Here is an 18,346-nt window from a genome sequence, read left to right as displayed (position 1 = left end):
GCAAGTGATTAAGTGACGACAGAGGTAGATAAGGTGGGCCTAAATCCTTCTTTTCTCACTCAGTTTAGTTTAGATCAGCATTTATTTCTTGGAACTAAACTTCTATGTAGGGTTTGAGGTTTACACTGCGGTGAGTCTGAAGATGGCTGTCTTCTGGGTTGTTGCGCAGTGTAGTCTGACAAGTTTACCGACGTTTCAGAGGTCCTTGGTGCCTTCATAATCAGGGCGATAAGTCATTGCCCTGATGAGGACACACGCATTTGCATTCACGAAAATTTTAAAATATAATTTTAGTTGAGCAGCCGATCACAACTTTGTCTGGAATTCAAAATTTCTTTTCCTGAAGATATTTGGCCATAAAAATATTTAAAACCAGCTTTTCTTGGAGTGGGAACCGCAAACTTATCCATATGTCAATGAGAATGCATTAAGATGTTGTATGTAAAAACACAACTATGTTGTGAAGAATGTTTTTACTGTTGAGAATTTAATGCCACTATTTCTGGCAATGTACATACGTTAAGTTTCCCTGTGTCCGACTTACATACTTTTTGTAACATTTGGCTGGTGTTTTAAGTACGTAACCCCTTTAATGGAGTCTGGAAAGGCTGAAGGAAACAGACCGTTCTGAAGGACCTAAAAAAATTAATTTTCACGGCAATCGGGTGTGAATTGAGTTCATGTGGCTCCGTGTAGGAACCGATGACTGTGTGTCCATACTGCATTTTTTTTTTGCTTACATATACAAATGTAGCAGAGTTTGCCTTTAAGGGAGAATATTTGCACATTTAAATTAAGTAGAATTTTAAGTTTTAACAGGGGTGAGAACAAAGATGACTGATTCATGGGTTGTAGCGTTGTGTAGTCTGGTAGCAGTTCACCAACTCATCGTCCTGATGATGGACGCAGCTTGGACCTCTGAGATATTGGTAAACTTCCAGCAGACTATACTGCGCCACAACCCAGAAGACAGCCATACACATGTAAATTAAGTGTATACACTTAAAGTAACAGCGAAATGTTAACGCTAAAATCGTTACAAAACGGAAACGTATGACCCAATTACTTGTTAAAATAATTTAACGGTCTTGCGCATGATTTGGAGAGTGGGTTGTAATCAAATTGAATCTGTGAATGAAAACACCAGGCTAGCATTCGAGATTCGGTTCCGTTTAATTTGATGATGGACGCTTATGGAAAGTAAGCTATTATAACTGGTTTCCAGTAAACTGGACTTCGGTCCATTTCACGTGTTTGTTTTGAACTGTCAAATATTTTCTAGTTACAGGAATATATACGGAATAGGTTTTTGGGAAAAATTAAAATTATAAAATGTCGAACAGGCTATATATACTGGTGCATAAAAATTATAACTGAACATTTTCAATAATTTAGACATTTGAGATCGGAAAAGATTGAAAACATCTCTCCATTTTACATTAAATTAGCCAATCAGAGTGGTCATTTGCTTTAAGGAACTTAGAAGCTTAGGTAACTATTTGGTTCTAATTCTTCTCACGGTGTATATATTTGTCCGCAATTTGTTTCTGCATTTAGACCCTTTCCGATAGAATGATCGCTCGTCCCATAATTAACAGAATGAGTAGAGATCTCTGCTTCATTAAATTAAACGAGAAAAGCTAGAATATAAATACTGGGAAAGAATTAGTGTGGAATTTATTATTTTGTTTACTGTATAATTTTGTGTAATAAGTTTAGGAGTCAGAGATTGAAACAACACGTCTGAAATTTCTATGACCTAAATTACAACAATAATTATGTGAACAAATATTCTCTCTGTTTCGTACATATATCTCATATCTTAATAACACAGCTCACATTTCAAATGCGATGTATGAAATATTCGTTAATAATGTACCTGTGCTCATTTGTGTGTAGTGTAATATTTACCTTCCATTTCTCACTTTAGCAGTGTTCTCTGTAGACGCTATTTCTGCAGATAAGTCGAGGTGTTTAGCTTTAAATGCTTTAGTGATATTACAGTTGTAGACGTAGAGAACGATTATTTAATGTAATTTAATTTACCTTTTATACTATTTTAAATTTAAAAATTACGCCCGTATTTTCAGGGATGAAAATTGGACGAAAAGCTGTAATTGAATTAAACTATTCCAGGCACATACCAGCATAAATACGATGTGTAATGTTTTGCTGGTCGATTAAACCAGCAATTAAATAATGATATTCTTGTGCGTGTGGTGTTCACTGTAGATATTTTAGCGTTCCTCTAATGTGTTTATGTGAGCGCATTATGGATACCAATAGACACGGGTGATGTTAGTGCGTTTTGCTATTACTGTCACTCTTTTGTTCCGAGAAATTGCTTTTCATGTCTGTATTACCTCCACCTCCTTTTGTGATAAATTAGAGTTTCAGCATTTAGTGGCAGGTCTTCAAGACGTACAAGCAAGAAACGTTGACAGCAGTAATTTTCTATGTGACAACGATATATACTGTACTGGGAAGAGAAACTACTCGTCAGCTACGCTACTTCACTTTGATAGCAATTAGAGAGGATAGATCAAAACGTAGAGAAAAGTTAACACTTGAAGGGGAAATATTTCTGCAGATGTTTTGCAGTGATTTTCTGAATAAAGTACTCATGCATATGGTGCTAATTGTTGACGTGGAACTATTAAATTGTTTACGTGGTGCAGACAAAACAGGTATTCCCTGAAGAGACTATTAATTAAATAAAAACGTATTAATTGCCCTGTATCTTAATAGAACTGACGATAACTTGGTTTGTTTGTGGTGGTCCCTCTTGTTGTCGAATAGAAGGTAAATGTATCCTGCGTGTATTGGGAAAGTACTCATTTCGAATTTCAGGTACAACGGTTATAAGGCGGGTTGTCTGTGAATCGTCTGTTATTCTAGTGATATTACTGCATAGTGCCGGGATAGCTCAGTCAGTATAGTGACTAGCTACGGGCTGGACGACCGGGGTTCGATCCCCGATGGGGGCAGGATTTTTCCTCTAGCCTCTGCGTCCAGACCGGCTCTGGGGCCCACCCAGCCTCCTCTACAATGGGTACCGGGGTCCTTTCCCGGGGGTAAAGCCGGCCGGGGCGTGATGCTGACCACTCACCCCCATCTAGTGCCGAGGTCAAGGAAGAGAGGAGCTATACCTCCTCTCACCCCAAACGCCTACATGGCGTATAGTGGGACAAACTTTACTTTACTTTACCTGTAAATAGTTGACTACTAATGCGTCCCCAGATTTTCTCAGTTCACTATCCACCATTTCATCTCTGTTTCGACACTATATACCCTCTGTTGTGAGTGAATTCACCATTGTTCCACGTTCTCCCTTACATGATTTACTTCATACGCTTCCTTATATCCCAGTTAAATTTAATGACATTCCCACGTCCCACAAACAAAACCTTAAACCATATTACCTACAAACGTTCAATTTATCTGGAGGGACTGAGGAAGAAATGAAAGAATATGCGTTCTCCGGATCGAAATCTCCCGTATACGAAGCATGATTGTTTAATCAGTCTGCATCTTCAATATATACTTCAATAAGAGGTCTGTCTTGTGGGTTGTTGCGCCGTATTGTCAGATAACAGTTTACCGGCCTTTCAGCAAAGAAGCAAACACCTCTTAAAAGTCGCTTAAATTCTTGCCTTCTACATGGCGCCAGAACCCACAAGACAGCCATTTTTAAAATCGCTGTCATAAAAACTTCAAATCCTATTATATAATTTATGTTTTGACGTGTCACTTACAACGTTACATTTATGTGGATCCCAGGGTGAAATGAAAACAAAATTGATTTTAAATGTGCATCTCAGTTTACATTGGTAATACTAACTATAAACCTAACCTAACCTGCAAGAGTTTTCACGGGAGACACTGTAATTGCTGACATCACAGAGTGCAACAAGTGCCACATCTGCATCACTCTCATGGCGGTGAAACTTTTGTGTTTTAGGTGTCCTGGGTTCGACATCGAGATATCCATCTGTTGACAGTAGGACGATACACATATACAAGCGATCAAAGGTTCGAAGCCATCCATTCACCCCACACGGAAGACTGGACTCTGAGGATAAGATATCCACAACGAAAGGATTCGGGAATCTATGAGTGCCAAATCAGCACCACACCTCCGGTTGGACACCCCGTGTATCTCACCGTAGTAGGTACGTCGCAGTTTCGTACTATGTTTTGTGATATCTCTGCTGTTGATTAAGCCCGCGTCGCTTGATTTGAATAACTACAGGGAACCGAAGTTATGTATGGTAATAGATAATTAAAGAATATACAGAAGTAGAGTTTTAGATTTTTTGCTGGAAATATGCTGTCTTGTTGTCTACTCTCGTTTCCTTTTGTGGTGTGAAAGAACAGACCTTTCGGAGAACATTACTGATCTTTGCTTGGAGCACTTCGGGTTCTGAAGTGTTACTCAAATCCGGCACGAAACCTCTTCCAGCTAAGCTCAGTGGCAGGATGGTTTTTGATACAGAAAGTGATACGCAAGCATCCAACGCCGATTATTTCCTGGTTTATGACATAGTTATTCTAGCGGCAGAAATTTTGCAATTCAAGTTGAGTCTCTGAAACTTGAGGGCCAACTGCGTTTTAAACGCAACTGAATATGACAACCAAGTGAGAAAAACTGCGCTTTTAGAGAGAGCGTGATGACGTCTCTTGGTGTCTGAATATTTGCCCTTCCGCTCTCGTCTTTTAGTGAGCAGGATGGATTAAAGACCATTTTAGGTCACACAAAAAAGAGCGGTCTACATCTTCTGCAGTAGTAACTAGACGACAAAGGACGCAGTCTTGATTTGTAAAGGACGCCATTTTTGTCTTTCGATAAATGCGCAGTCTAATTAAATATGACAAAATTGACGTTTCTTTAAATACAGGATTTATGTGGAAGAATGTAAGAGATTTAATTAGATAGACTGTATAAGCTCAGCGTTTGTTAATCGCAGTTCTGTTCATAAATTAAAACTGTACATAAATTTACCATGTAAGACATAGTTCCCTTTTTCCTGAACGCTGCAACATTAACCCGCTCTACAACAGCTATATGACTCTTGTAATGAACAACGAAATTGACTGCAAAATAATTTTGTATGTGTGATCACAGTTGTTTACAAACCCTGTAGATTTTGACATTTATGTTTTATGACTGCTAACCTTCAAATCATTTCAAACCACGCCCTGCGTACAAATGGCTATTTAATTCTGGATTTTTTTTCTTTTTTGCAAATACATCCCTCATATAATCCATTTTATATCGCGCAAAGCGATTATATTGGCATATTGATAGTTTTAAAAATGAACGTTCCACACCTCTTGTTGATCGATTCATTTTAAATACCAAGCTGCTGCAAACAGACGATGACACTCTGCATATTCCCAAAATGTGTACTGAGGCTTCCAGCGGATCAGTTCTATGTAATAACACGTTCCAGAAACATCGACTAAAGACGTAATCAGAACCTTGTGGTCTGGTCTTTACATTTTGTGAATTATGAGAAGAACAATACTATGCATAATGGAGAAAGTCGAGTTTCTCCAGGGTGACCCGAGAATAGACAGTCTCCGTTGTCCCGTATCCTTCGGTTTGCATTATGCATATGTTTATTTCATGGGAGTACGCGACGTAATTGCTTAGTTCATCCCGTAATATTTATCAATAGCATTGATAATTTAATGGGGTTAAACGCAAGAGGGAAATGCTGCTCATAGTTTTTAGATATTGTTTTTAAGTTTAAGGCCTTTGGGAGTAAGTTTTGGTACTGTAGTACTGCCTTCGTATGTGCGGCAGCATAATATAATATATTAGCATTGAATCTCTGAGAAGTCATTTAATATTAATAATGATTTATTAAAAGTTTGAGAAAATGTTTGTACGTATCTGAACTTTGTTTTTAAAGAATTTTCCTGTTTAACTCTAACACACTAGGCTTGCATCTCCGTTGCAAACGTTGATACTCCGATTAAATTGACGGTATTTAATTGATATAAGGACAATTTGGTGTGCTATTACAGGAAAACAATCCAGTAGGATTTGAGGTTTTCACGTCGGTGAGCCCGAAGATGGCTGTCTTCTGGGTTGTAGCGCCGTGTAGACTGGTAGACTTTTACTGGCGTTTCAGAAGTATCTATAGAATGTCAGTAACCTTCTACCAGTCTACATAGCTTCGACCCAGAAGATAACCACCTTCAATGCTCTTTTATTTAACTGATGAAACCAAAATTGTATTTCTCAGTTACTGATTGTTCCATGAAAAACTTTTATTTTATCATTTTCTGTAAGATATTCTATAAGGACATTGAGAGAAGTCTTAATGAAGACAAGCATGTTCTCAGATCAGTTCTTAATCTCATAAAGACGAAGCAGATATTTCTTCCCCTTCTTAGTCTATAGTTTTCTAAATACTTAGTTACGTCGAGTAGACTCTAGTTTAGTTTAGTCCACTTCGTATAATTCGGTTAGAAAGCTTGATTAGGTATTCGGCCTGTCTTAAGATCTGTACCTATGTAGGGTAGAAGAAAAAATGGCTGACGTACGTGGATGTTCAGTAAGGGATTCGAACCCACTAAGCCAGTATTTTACTGTAGTGGCAAGTGTTATAATTCTTTGCTACTGCGGTCAGTTGATGATGTTCTTGCGAATTGCTTATATTTACATACGAAGTTACATGAACGAGGCCTTCGATGTGACAGAGATGAGAAAATATTTAATTTTTGTTAGCACAACTACAGTCATTGAAACTCACATTTTATGATTATTCTTACATTACATTTGGTATTTTTTTACTCTAGTCGATACAACATCGTTAAATAACTTACCATATAACACCGGATAATCCGGCGTTGTTCGTATTAAATGTTCTGAGATGGTTTGTGTCTATGAAATTCAGGATTAAATATGTTCTTTCAGAAATATGAAATGAGTTTGCAAGAACCTCTCAAGTTTGTAAGTGTGAAAGGGAAGAGAGAGACATTCCAAGACGGCGGAAAAAATAAAGGAGAGGAGTACAAGGACACAGAAGCCATTGCGAGTGCACAATAATTACGTTGGAATTATGAATGCTTCCTTTATTCTAAAATTATTCCTCAGGATGACTTAAACAAGATTAAGAACAGACATTTGAGACTGTACATATTTATAAAGCTCTCTCTCCGCTGGCTATACAAACAGATAAAAGAAACGGATAGGCAAACAAAGTATAACTCAAAGGCTTCTTCCTGCCTTGAAAGGAAAAAAAAGTACCCTTTAAAATTGGCAACGTTCATGTACAGTCTAGAATTTTAAAGGCAGGAGCATAAAGCTGGCCGCCTAGTACCGTAACAAAGTTAATAATTCGTGGGACTACATCTCCACCCCACACACCACTTCATATTGTGGTGCTTAATTAAGTACTAGACAACATTGGCTTTAAGTTCTGCGTTTGTTATTTAACGGTGTTCTGTACACGTGGTGAAATTTGGTGTTTCTTATGAGGAATATGATAGTGTTGATATTCAGATGAGAGAAGTGGTCTGTTTCAAGGTACCGTATTAATATTTAAAAGAATCTTAAAGCATTAGGGTTTGAGTATGTGAACATAATTAACATGTCTGATGATTACGTCGGCCTGGTTCTAAGTGGTTTCGGACCGGATGTGGCCAGTTTGACCACGCTGAATGTGCCATTATACATATATTTAAAAATTTAACAACATTCAGAGGCTTGCACGCATTGCAGTTGTGTCTTATTATTAACAAATCAATTCCAAGACTCATACCACTTTAGATTTGTAATGCATATAAATACTTTGTTATTTAGACCATTCTTGAACAGGTTTGATGAAACAGTACACAAAGTTTACATAAACCAAAAGGAATAAATTTACATTCTCGATTTAGGTAAAAGTATATAATATCTTACTGTCAACACGTGCTGAAATAACCTCTAAATTAATTTAAATAACAACTGATAAATAAATAATCGGATTTTCAATTGTGTTTTCGTTATTACGTATTACAACATTTCAGGACGCAAAAAATTAATAAATAAAATAAAATTATGGTTCACATTTCAAGTAACACTCTTTATCATGACACGTCGCCGTGTATCTTTGGTCGCTGCCTCGTTTTACCTCTTCGTGTTATCCATTCTGCAACAAAACGTGTTTCTTTGAAGCTACACACCCAGTCCGTCGTATTGCACGTGATTAAATTTTCCGCACAGGAATGCGTGTCCAGTGAACGTCAGCAGGGTCCTGTTGAGTTTCCTCTAGTGTTAGATTTTAGTGACTCTTCTTAGTGCTTCATTTTAGGGCATTTCACATTTGTTTTCCTCGCTGGGGCTGGAATTGGTATAAGATAAAAATAGTGTGAATTCAATAGTGACACGGATTTTCTGGAACGATGATGTACTTAACGTCTTGTATGAAAGTAATCTCTGTTTACTCTTGTTAGAAATTTATGTTTAGTAGCTGCTTTATCTTAGTAGGTTTCATGACTTCACAGCACTTCAAGACACAGCTCACTTTAACCATTTGAAGCCGAATCTCGGCTTTTAAAATTAAGTCCGTACAGCAAGGGAAATAATCGTGCCTCCATTATAAAGACCACCGTGTTAAGTTTGTTGTGAGGAAATAATGACTTTTTATTTTGAGAATTATCGAAAGTTATGAATCTACATCTTCTGTGGACATGGTGTTAAAGAGAAAAAATCAAAATTCCTGCCGGCACTGACATCCTTAGCTACAAGACGTGGTGTGAAGGTCCATATCTGCGCAGGCAATATCAGCTTCATAGAACAAAACGTTTGCGACTCTTACATTGAAATGCACTGTATTTGGCCTGATCTGTTGGCTGAAGTATGCGATTTTCCGAATGGTTGGCATTCCTACTTCGTATCATAGTTTAGAAACTCGGCACGGATACCAATTACCCTGAATGATATTTTAATGGTTTTCCTCAGTTCCTCAAGGTAATTTCCAGGAGGGGCCCTTCAGTTAGGCCACATCGTTCATGACGAGCATTCGACTCTCATGTGGCGACTGCTTTACTGAATACGTGGGCAATGTTAGTGACGGAATGGTGGTGGTGTCACTTGGACATATTGCCTTAAAACACTGTTATGTACACTACATACAATGAACGCTATCCAACGTTAGTGCAGTACAGCAGAAAACAGCACATGTTGTGCATATGTTGTGAATTGCACGTAGCTGTCAGGTTTGATTTCAAAGAGCGGGACATTTCTTTTAGACTCGTAGTACTTACCGTACTCGTTCCTTCTCCTGGTATCGATCTCGCGGCGAACGAGAAGGGGTGTGTCGCTTTGTTAGCGTCTGCGGCTGCAACTGGAGATTTCCGCTCCAGAGAGATTCGTCTCTCCTTTTGGTCACAGTTTGGATTTTAAAAGGCGAGTGACAGTAGTCGTGAGTATTTGAGAAATTCTGTGAATGTCTGAAAGGACGGGCCATTTCTAGGCCTAAGGCATTAATTGGTGTCCGCATCAGAGTACACGGATGCTCCTCTGAGTCTAAAGAAGAAAAAAGTAACGTGTTAAAAGTTACTAATATTTTAAATTATATTCCTTTTCTATATTGTTAATCTCTGATGTCTTATTCCGTTCGTAGGCGTTAAGTGTCTACCGTGGATTTGCAACTTATCCACTAGGTAACACTGTTTATTTATTTGGAAACAAAACTGCTACTTAATATACAGTTTGTGACAGTACTTATTTGAAATTCTCAGGCGGAGCTGTAAGATCTCAATAGTTTTATTGTTTCACGTGTTATAATATATCTGAATAATCTGCCAGCCTGTATTTAAAGTTAATGTTGCCTGTCATTTCAGCGTAGTTTCTGTTTTCAAATCAAAACTTTGTGTTAGTTGGTAGACAGGACTTTTCATTAATTATATCCCGTATATTTATACCTTACAATTTTTCAAGTTGTGTCCAGTTTTAATGAGAAGTGTCTTAATATATTGATATGAAATACTTTAAATTCTCACGGCGGTGAAGATATCGGTTGTGTGACGTCGATTGTTCATACAGGATGACGGCGTCACAACCCAAAGAACCACTAGCAACAAATTCCGATAGTAGACTGTACAAGTTTGAACCTATGTGAAACTGTCTATTTACCGATTAAAGTTGTATTTAAATGAATGCTCTGAACTTGGTCCATCTTCTCGTTTTATTCCGTAAGATAATTTCTGTTGTCTTGACATTCCTTCTCTATTTAATAAAGTGGTTTTCCTTTACTAAATAAGGTATTTCATAAATATAGGTTGGTGATACTCATATAAGTAGCTGCTATGTCGTCAGAAAATGTCTAATATAACATTTGACGACTTATATTATTCACTTACAGAGACGTGCAAACTTGAAGTATTTTAAGTTAATGAATTGCAGCTTTAATCACAGGTTATAGTTGCCTTCAAAATTCGTTTGTGTGAACTTTGTCTGTTGTAGATTAGATAGAAAACCGGTATGTGCATTTTGTGTTTAAGGGCTTTGCTGATATTAAGAAGGTATTTTCTCGATCATACGACGTTTAATGCACCAACCATTCAGAGACAGATACGAATACTGCATAACTGGAGTCTCCACAATCACTAAACTGTTTCGTCCAGCCTCAAGATTCTGGCTACAACGGTCAATCGTCGGTGATGTTACGTTGGTTACGCGTATCTGAGACTTGGAGAGGAATTTTAAACATGGCCATATTACGCTTGACGTAAACCACTTACACGGTATCTGGCACAATACGATGAACAAATGAAACAATATTGACATTCCGTATTGGTTATGTTTCAAATAACTCTTTATTAGTGAGCAAGTTTTCAAAGCGTGCGGTAGCTCGTTAAGCTGCGGGTTTAGTTAAAGGCGTGTCACAAATGAACAAGGGCCTAACATTTTTAATAAAACTCATGCTCTGTACTTCAAAGGGTAATATTTTTAAACATGTCCACATAGTTGTCATCAAACGTGAAACACGCACAGTTACGATGTTTTTGTGGAGTCATCGTTTTAATCGCATAATCGATCCATTATAATGTCCAAGAAAAGTGGATATCACGACGAGAGACTTTGGTTCATGCATTGCTCGTAACACAAAATTCACTTTTTCCAATTTATTCTACTGCCTGTAAGCAAAAGTATAGTCAGACATGCATTACGTGTGTCCTGCGAATCTAACATATGAACTTTTCTTTTTTTACAAATGTATTCATTCATACAAAGAATTTTAGCTTAACCTCATAGATTGCAGTGGTAATTATACTACGAGGTTAAACAATCAGTGGCTCTGCGTTTTTTTCCACAGAGTGAATTTATTAGTTTCGTAATAATTTTCAGTTTAACAAGCGATTATCTACTTAAACAGCAAAATTCAGTAAATCTTTGTAATGGAGACGTTGTTTTATTTGTGGTTGTAACTAAATTCTTATATTTTAAAATGTCCATTTAATGCAGTAACACCCTGTTCAACTTCTTTGCTCGAAACCTCAAACAGCCCACTTTTTATGACTCTATCTTCTCCATTTCCAGGAGCCATACCTCTCTACAACCGACCTTTATCATAAGGACGAGTGGGCACAGTCTGGGAATCCTCGCAGGCAGATATCATTTCTTCCTTTCTCGCCTCGTTCTCTTACTACTTTCTTCCCACTTTCTCTGTTTTCCCTTTTCGTGCTTCCAATGTTTGCCATGTAATCTCGCCATGTTGTTCACACACGTCGAATAGCTATACTTTCCGACTTTCGTCACGTCTAAGAGTAACAACAGGCTCCAGAGGACAAAATCCCTTCTTGAGAAGTTACTTGTCGCTCAGCTGGTAAAGAAATTCCCCGTTTGACATACTTTACCGCCTCCTCAAGGACCCGTTCAACTATTTTACATCACCACACCTTACGGTTTGAAGACCGATTTTAATGTTTTCATCCCATCCACGCTAGGGGCTGCAAGTTAATTAATTCGCATTTTCTGGATAAAATTCCAAGATTTTTTTGTAGCTCTGTTGCATGCGAAATGTTTCCAAGTTGTATTCTATACTCCTACTGTATGCTCGAAATATCTTTCCTAAAGTTCTGCATGTTTCTATTCAGATAATGATAAATATTAACTGAAACATTTACATGCAGTGTTACCCGTTCTTTTTTAACTTTAAACTATAATTTATTACCCAAATCTAAATTATGGCCGGGGACATTAAAGAGATAAAGCCTATACGTCATCACGGGTTATTTTATGTCCTGCTACGCGCAAAGCAACTCATTATTTTAAGTTTAATTACAGTTTTAATTTGTGTTGATCTAGGCTTACTCAGATTTTTTAGATAATTTAAATCCTTGAAATAATTTCGCAGCAGGTTTTAAGCCTCGGATTATCTGTATGTGGAGTTAGCTCACTCCAAACTGGTGGATTACTTCAATGAGTATGATGATTAGTGGTAACGCACACAAACTTCGATAACCTAAGTAACATTCAAATCTGCGGACCACAGAGTAAATTATTCTGTTGCCGTAAGCGAGTTGAACAGCGCGGGAATTGTGGCGGAATCATTGCTTATAAAATTATTTTCTGAATTATTTTCTAATGTCAGAATTTAATTAAAGAAAAGACTGCGTTCCTGGATCTCTGTGTATTACTTACGCTGTAGGATACTGAATTTTCTGCCCCGTTTCTTTATATTTGCTTATACTCCGGAAATAATTTTCTGAAATTACGAGTCTTGGAAAGGAGATGGAATATCTTAGGAAACTGCCTGTATTTTATTTGTAGTCTAACTGTGGGAACGAAACCATGACATGCCACGTTCACCGCATGTGACGCAGTATCGCTGAGGTGATTGTTGCTTGTTATCGAATAATCACACCCTCACCACTTTCCCATCCGCAGAAAGCTTCGACTCCCTCCCTACCTTTGTCATGTCTTGAAGCGTCGCGTCGTGAGAGTAATGGGTTTCGTAATGACACGTCACACTTCATATTCACAACTTGTTACCGTTCTAATCAGCTTGCGAGCTTGCATAATAAAACACAAGGCTTTCTTTACAACCACATTTCATTCCTGCCCAAAATTATTTCAGTGATTTAAGTTCTGTATATGCGCTGTTTAAAGTATTAAATGATATATTTAAATAAATCTATCAAGTTTCGTCTTGAAGGTTCTGTCACGTAATTTAGAATATTTCTGGTTCGTTTTCCAGAATATATTAAATTTTATTGGATCGTGAGGGTTTCTCTTTAAGATAGTCGGTTCTAAAATTAATTTTCTATTATACGTATGTTGTTGATCGTATAAATGAATTTTAAAAGAAATGAAGTCACCAAGGCAGAATTACAAGTATGTGTAGAAATGAATGGAAAGATAAATTTTAACCACGACCTGATAATATACATTGCATTATACGCATTTACCATACACATTTATCGCCTCTGAACGCCCTCACTGGGTTTGATGTTTATTTCTTGCCGATTCAAGTAGTATATTTCGAATGAAAAGGTACGTTAAACACTGCTACAACCCTTGTTTCGTAGTGCATTTCATTAAACACTCACTACATGAATAAATTTTTTATATACATTTTCTGTAACACACCAATAAATGTGTTACGTGACAAATATGAACCGAAATTTTATTAACCCCACAAATATTAATGTTTAACACTAGTTTCAAATTAAATCAAAATCCGATAACTACTTCAGAAAATGCAGCGTACGGGCGGACCGACATATAAGAACGGTATTCTTTATTTATTACTTATATGTTTCCCTTGTGCAATGGACTTTTATTTTCTGCTTATAAATACAAGTCGCCAATTTCGGTAAAATACGATTACCACGCAGTTTTGGTGGCTATACTTAGCGCAGCTTCAAATTTCCTTTCAGCCAACCAGACGTCTAACAGAAAATAAGATCATTATCAGGGCGATTATCGCCCTGATAATGGAGGCAGCAAAGACCTCTGAAACGTTGTTAAACTTCTACCAGACAGGCAACACGGCGCTACAACCCAGAAGACAGCCATCATGTAACCCTAAAGTTATCAAAGAAGATAGCAGAGTTTCTTTATACGTACGTACTATATCTGGGAGACAGCGAAGTTATGATTGTTATACGAGCCTTAGTAGACGTGCATTTGACATCACAATCGTCAGAATATCTGAAATATCATTCTCCTGCTTTTGAAAGAGACGAGAGAATGGACTGCTGGAGCTTTGAAACTTTTATTTCAGCCATAGTTGAAGGGATACAGGCACGTTTCTACACCAGAATACATAAAAGACCCGTTTCGAGCATTCATTTACTGTGACGTCACAGCACTTTAATACTCTTCCTGATGTCTGTTGGTAGCGGCCAGACCTGGAAAGAATGAAGCATGCTTCTGAGAGACAGACGCGTTTACTTGTACCTGTGAACTCAACGCACAGAAGCTGTAATATTAAGATACTGTAGGTGGAATTACACAAGTGATTAAATACGAGTATCTGAAACAAGGAAAGAAGATGAAGTTCCAGGAATTAAAACGAGAAGCTGAGAATAAGGAAAACTGGAGAGATCTTTTTGGGCAGAGCAATGGACCTGTCGTAAGACAGAACACTGAATAAAAAAATGTAAAAAGGCAATCGGAACAATTGTAAATTATTTTTAAGATAGTCAAATTAAAGTGGATTAGGTGGACCGGGCCTGACGCCCACATGGGCGATGCTCAATCAATGAAAATTGTAAGTTCGAATCCTAGGGGTAACAAAATACATTTTGCTGATGCTACCACACTATTAACATGGTTCTTAAATGTGATACGAGGATGTGAAGTGGGTTTATATGGCTCAAGATGAGGTCAAGTGATTCTTCTTGATATCATCCCAGTAATATTTGTTGAAAAGTAAAATTTATGAATCTTCTCATATTGTACGTTTCTTCATTCTCCGCTGACTTCATAGCCAGTTACTCTCTCTCATTTCCTTTTGTTTTAAATAAATCAACCTAACAGAGACTTCTCGACGCTTCAAGTTCCCAAATAGCATGCCCATTTAACGTAGCTTAGATGATTCCGAAGATTCATGGAAGGCCATTTCGTACACACTGGGTTTCTTTTTACGGCGAGAAGTTCTTAGTTCCCGCCAAACCGTCCGTCTGGGTGGATTACCGTCCCTTGTGTTCTGGCGCAGGCTGCTTGCTTATTCAACCCATTGAGAACAACGTTTCCATCCTGAACAGACATTTAGGAGTGTATAATATTTTGCGTATATATATATATATATATATATATATATATATATATATATTCGTTGTTAATTTTGTTGATGCTGTATCAACCAGTAGCACTCACTATACATCGCAGCGGAAGTGTGAACTAAGAAAATAATGCAGCTGTAACTCTTTTGCAGTTTAGAATCTGAAAGCAAATTATTAACTTTGTCATGCGCTTCCTCAGGTAGTTCGTCCTAACATAACAGCATACACATGCAAGAATTACTTGGTTGGACTCGGAGTGATAGAAGTCTTCGAATTTGTTTTTAAATTTTGATTTATAATTTGGTTTAAATGTCATTTAAAAATGTGTATGAACTTTCACGAATATAGTTTCAGATGAAGATTTCTGTCTTCTGGGTTATTGCGCTGTGTAGTCTGGTCGATGTTAACCAACGTTTCAGAGGTCATACTGCCTCCGTCATCAGGGCGATGAATATGCCAATAGGGTGTGAGGAGTTGGATTTTATAGGCAGGGAAGTGAAAGGTGTAGCCTGCCCCGAGCCAATGGGAGCAGGTATGGGAGTGGACCAATGGTAGCACGTGGGCGAGGGTGGGAGAGGGAGAGAAAGTAGAGAGAGAAAGGTGAGTGTAGTTGTATGGATAAAGGCCTTTACGTGCTACCATTGGTCTACTCCCATACCTGCTCCCATTGGCTCGGGGCAGGCTACACCTTTCACTTCCCTGCATATAAAATCCAACTCCTCACACCCTATTGGCATATTCATCGCCCTGATGACGGAGGCAGTATGACCTCTGAAACGTTGGTTAACATCGACCAGACTACACAGCGCAATAACCCAGAAGACAGAAATCTTCATATTCACCGCTGTGAGAACCTCAAGTCTTACATAGTTTCAGATGTCTGCCGGAGTTTTATGAGATTCTGTACAGGGCTGTCGTATTTTTGAGTTTTGTCGTGTGTAAATTTCGTTCATTTTAAATTATGTTAAGACTGATTCTGCTTCTTTTACCTTTTATGTTTTTATTGTATTCGTGTGCTCATCTCTGTGCCGTATCTGTAATTGTCATTCTGGCTGTTGATACAGCACACTAATAATAAATAATTTGATTGAATTAAAAACGCTGGGCGTATCTCGCCAAGAATTTACGAGGAATTAAATGTCTTTAACGAATCTTAAAGGTAGCTGTAATACACACATGAATCTTGCACATTATTTCCACAAAGTTTCCATAAAGTTACTTAACTAATAGCATTACTTAGACTATTAAGTGTCACCCTGTCTAAACGTCTCCAGTCTCCATAGTACTTAGGTTTATATCAAAACAAAAGTAGACAGCAGACAAAGTGTCCTGCACAAATGGTATACTTTTTAACTACTGTAATTATTTATTTTCTCTTTGTAGTTTATTTCTCGAGCAACATTTAATTCCAGTGGTTTGTTGATAATTTCCCACTTGTCATGAAGAGACGAGAACAACTTTCAGCGTTTGTATCTTTGATACTGCTGTTAGTAAGTGATGCGTAATCATTGTACTTTAAAGTCCTGTTTTCGAATTAAGTTACACACATCGCTCTGTTTCTTTATATAACTTCCTTGTTATAACATTACATACCTTCATTAACACACTAGCTTGAAGTCGCAGCTGTATGCCGAAGACGTGAGTTTAGACAAGTGAGAACTCCCATAATTAACTTCTTCTTTCGCACATATACCCACATTTTCCTGTTTGTGTTACAGTATAAAAATTTGTCATATCATGTAGTATATACTTAGTGTTGTGATACTTTTTTCTGTCAAGTATGCCGATAAGTTCACATGTACTCCGTTACGAGGATAACAGCCTATACAACTGAAGCATTTGTCGCCTACTTTAGTACCTGAAAGGATATTTCAAGAATTACTATGAGGTAGATAGAGTTTCATCCACTGTCCTTCCTAGTTAAAGACTTAGGAGTCTCCTCGCATCCATTTCAACATTAAATAACATTTACGTTTGAATCGCAACACCTGTTTGTCAGTACGAAGATTCAAGGGAACGTTTATACACTTATGTTAACCCCTCATTTTTTAAAGTAAACGCTTCCACCGTCAGGGTTGAAGTGTGTCAAGATAGGAGGAATCCCAGTGTCAAAAGGGGAATGAAAATTGGTAAACTGAAGGAAATGTGAGTTCTTAAGTACCTTGAAGTTAGAGGCGATACATTTCTCAAAAACGTTAATAACCACCTGTAAAATTACACAAGACCACAGTCGACATCTTCTCCATCTTGAGAACGTCAAATGACTGGCAATATCGACTTACGTCCTTCTTGCTGAACACCAAACATAGATATGTATAGAGCTATCATTGAATTCGTCCCATTCAACTGGAAGGTACAAAATGCAGATGTTCCTTTCTGGTTACAAATTTTTGTCAAGCTTGAAGTCATATTTTTAAACGCACGCAGCACCACAGTTGTGGCATGTACCCCAAACCTGCAAACCGCTCCATCCACTGTGTCCGTTCTATATCACTTGGCGCGGTATGCAGTTCGATGCTGTCCTTACCTTCCGCCTCGCAGACTGTAACTGCCTTCCTGGCTTTGCAAACTCGCGCCATGCCATTGCAACACTTCACGCCTCTAAACTAATATCTCATTCTGTATTCTCCAACTTGCATGTTTTCCGGCCACTCGCCAGGGAATAATACTTGGTCTAAAAACTGAAAAATGGAAGAAGACGACACATTTCACTTTCTGAAGACTTTTCTTTTATAGACTGCCTTCAAGGTTTTCAGGAAAAAAACATCGAAAATTAAAAACAATGACGACTTGCGCCTTGCTTTTGTATTGTGGGTCAAAATATACGAGAGTTGATACTGAATTCAGTTAGAGCTGAATACGAATATTAGCCAACTTATAGGATTTTAGGATTCCACGTCTATGTGGCTTTAGATTGTGGTATGCTGTGTTCCGTTGTAGTCTTTTAGTTGTATGCCATTTCTTAGGAGGAACATGATAATACAACGAAAGGATTGCATGGCCAAATAACCCGTAAAGCCACAATATAAATTTGTTTACTTGGCTTAGTACAAAAGAGACACTCACAGAGACTGCGTGTTAATTATCCAATGTATCGAGTTATATTTTCGTA

At 37.7% G+C, this 18,346-nt stretch overlaps 1 protein-coding gene across 7 annotated transcripts in view; it reads left to right on the top strand.

The window, feature by feature from the left end:
- LOC110836951 (defective proboscis extension response 8) overlaps positions 1–18,346 on the top strand; it is a 468,836-nt gene that overhangs the window by 388,087 nt on the left and 62,403 nt on the right. For all 7 annotated transcript variants that reach the window (XM_022078722.2, XM_087340061.1, XM_087340060.1 and 4 more), the window contains one exon: positions 3,962–4,172. In XM_022078722.2, coding sequence (XP_021934414.1) covers positions 3,962–4,172 — 211 coding nt within the window. The remainder of the gene's footprint in view (positions 1–3,961; positions 4,173–18,346) is intronic.

Source organism: Zootermopsis nevadensis, unplaced genomic scaffold (assembly GCF_977971745.1).
Source record: "Zootermopsis nevadensis isolate Lab colony 2312 unplaced genomic scaffold, Znev_1.0 Znev_ptg000061l, whole genome shotgun sequence".
Lineage (NCBI taxonomy): Eukaryota > Metazoa > Arthropoda > Insecta > Blattodea > Termopsidae > Zootermopsis > Zootermopsis nevadensis.
The sequence above is the reverse complement of the archived record's forward strand: the minus strand, read 5'-3'. Positions and strand labels throughout refer to the sequence as shown.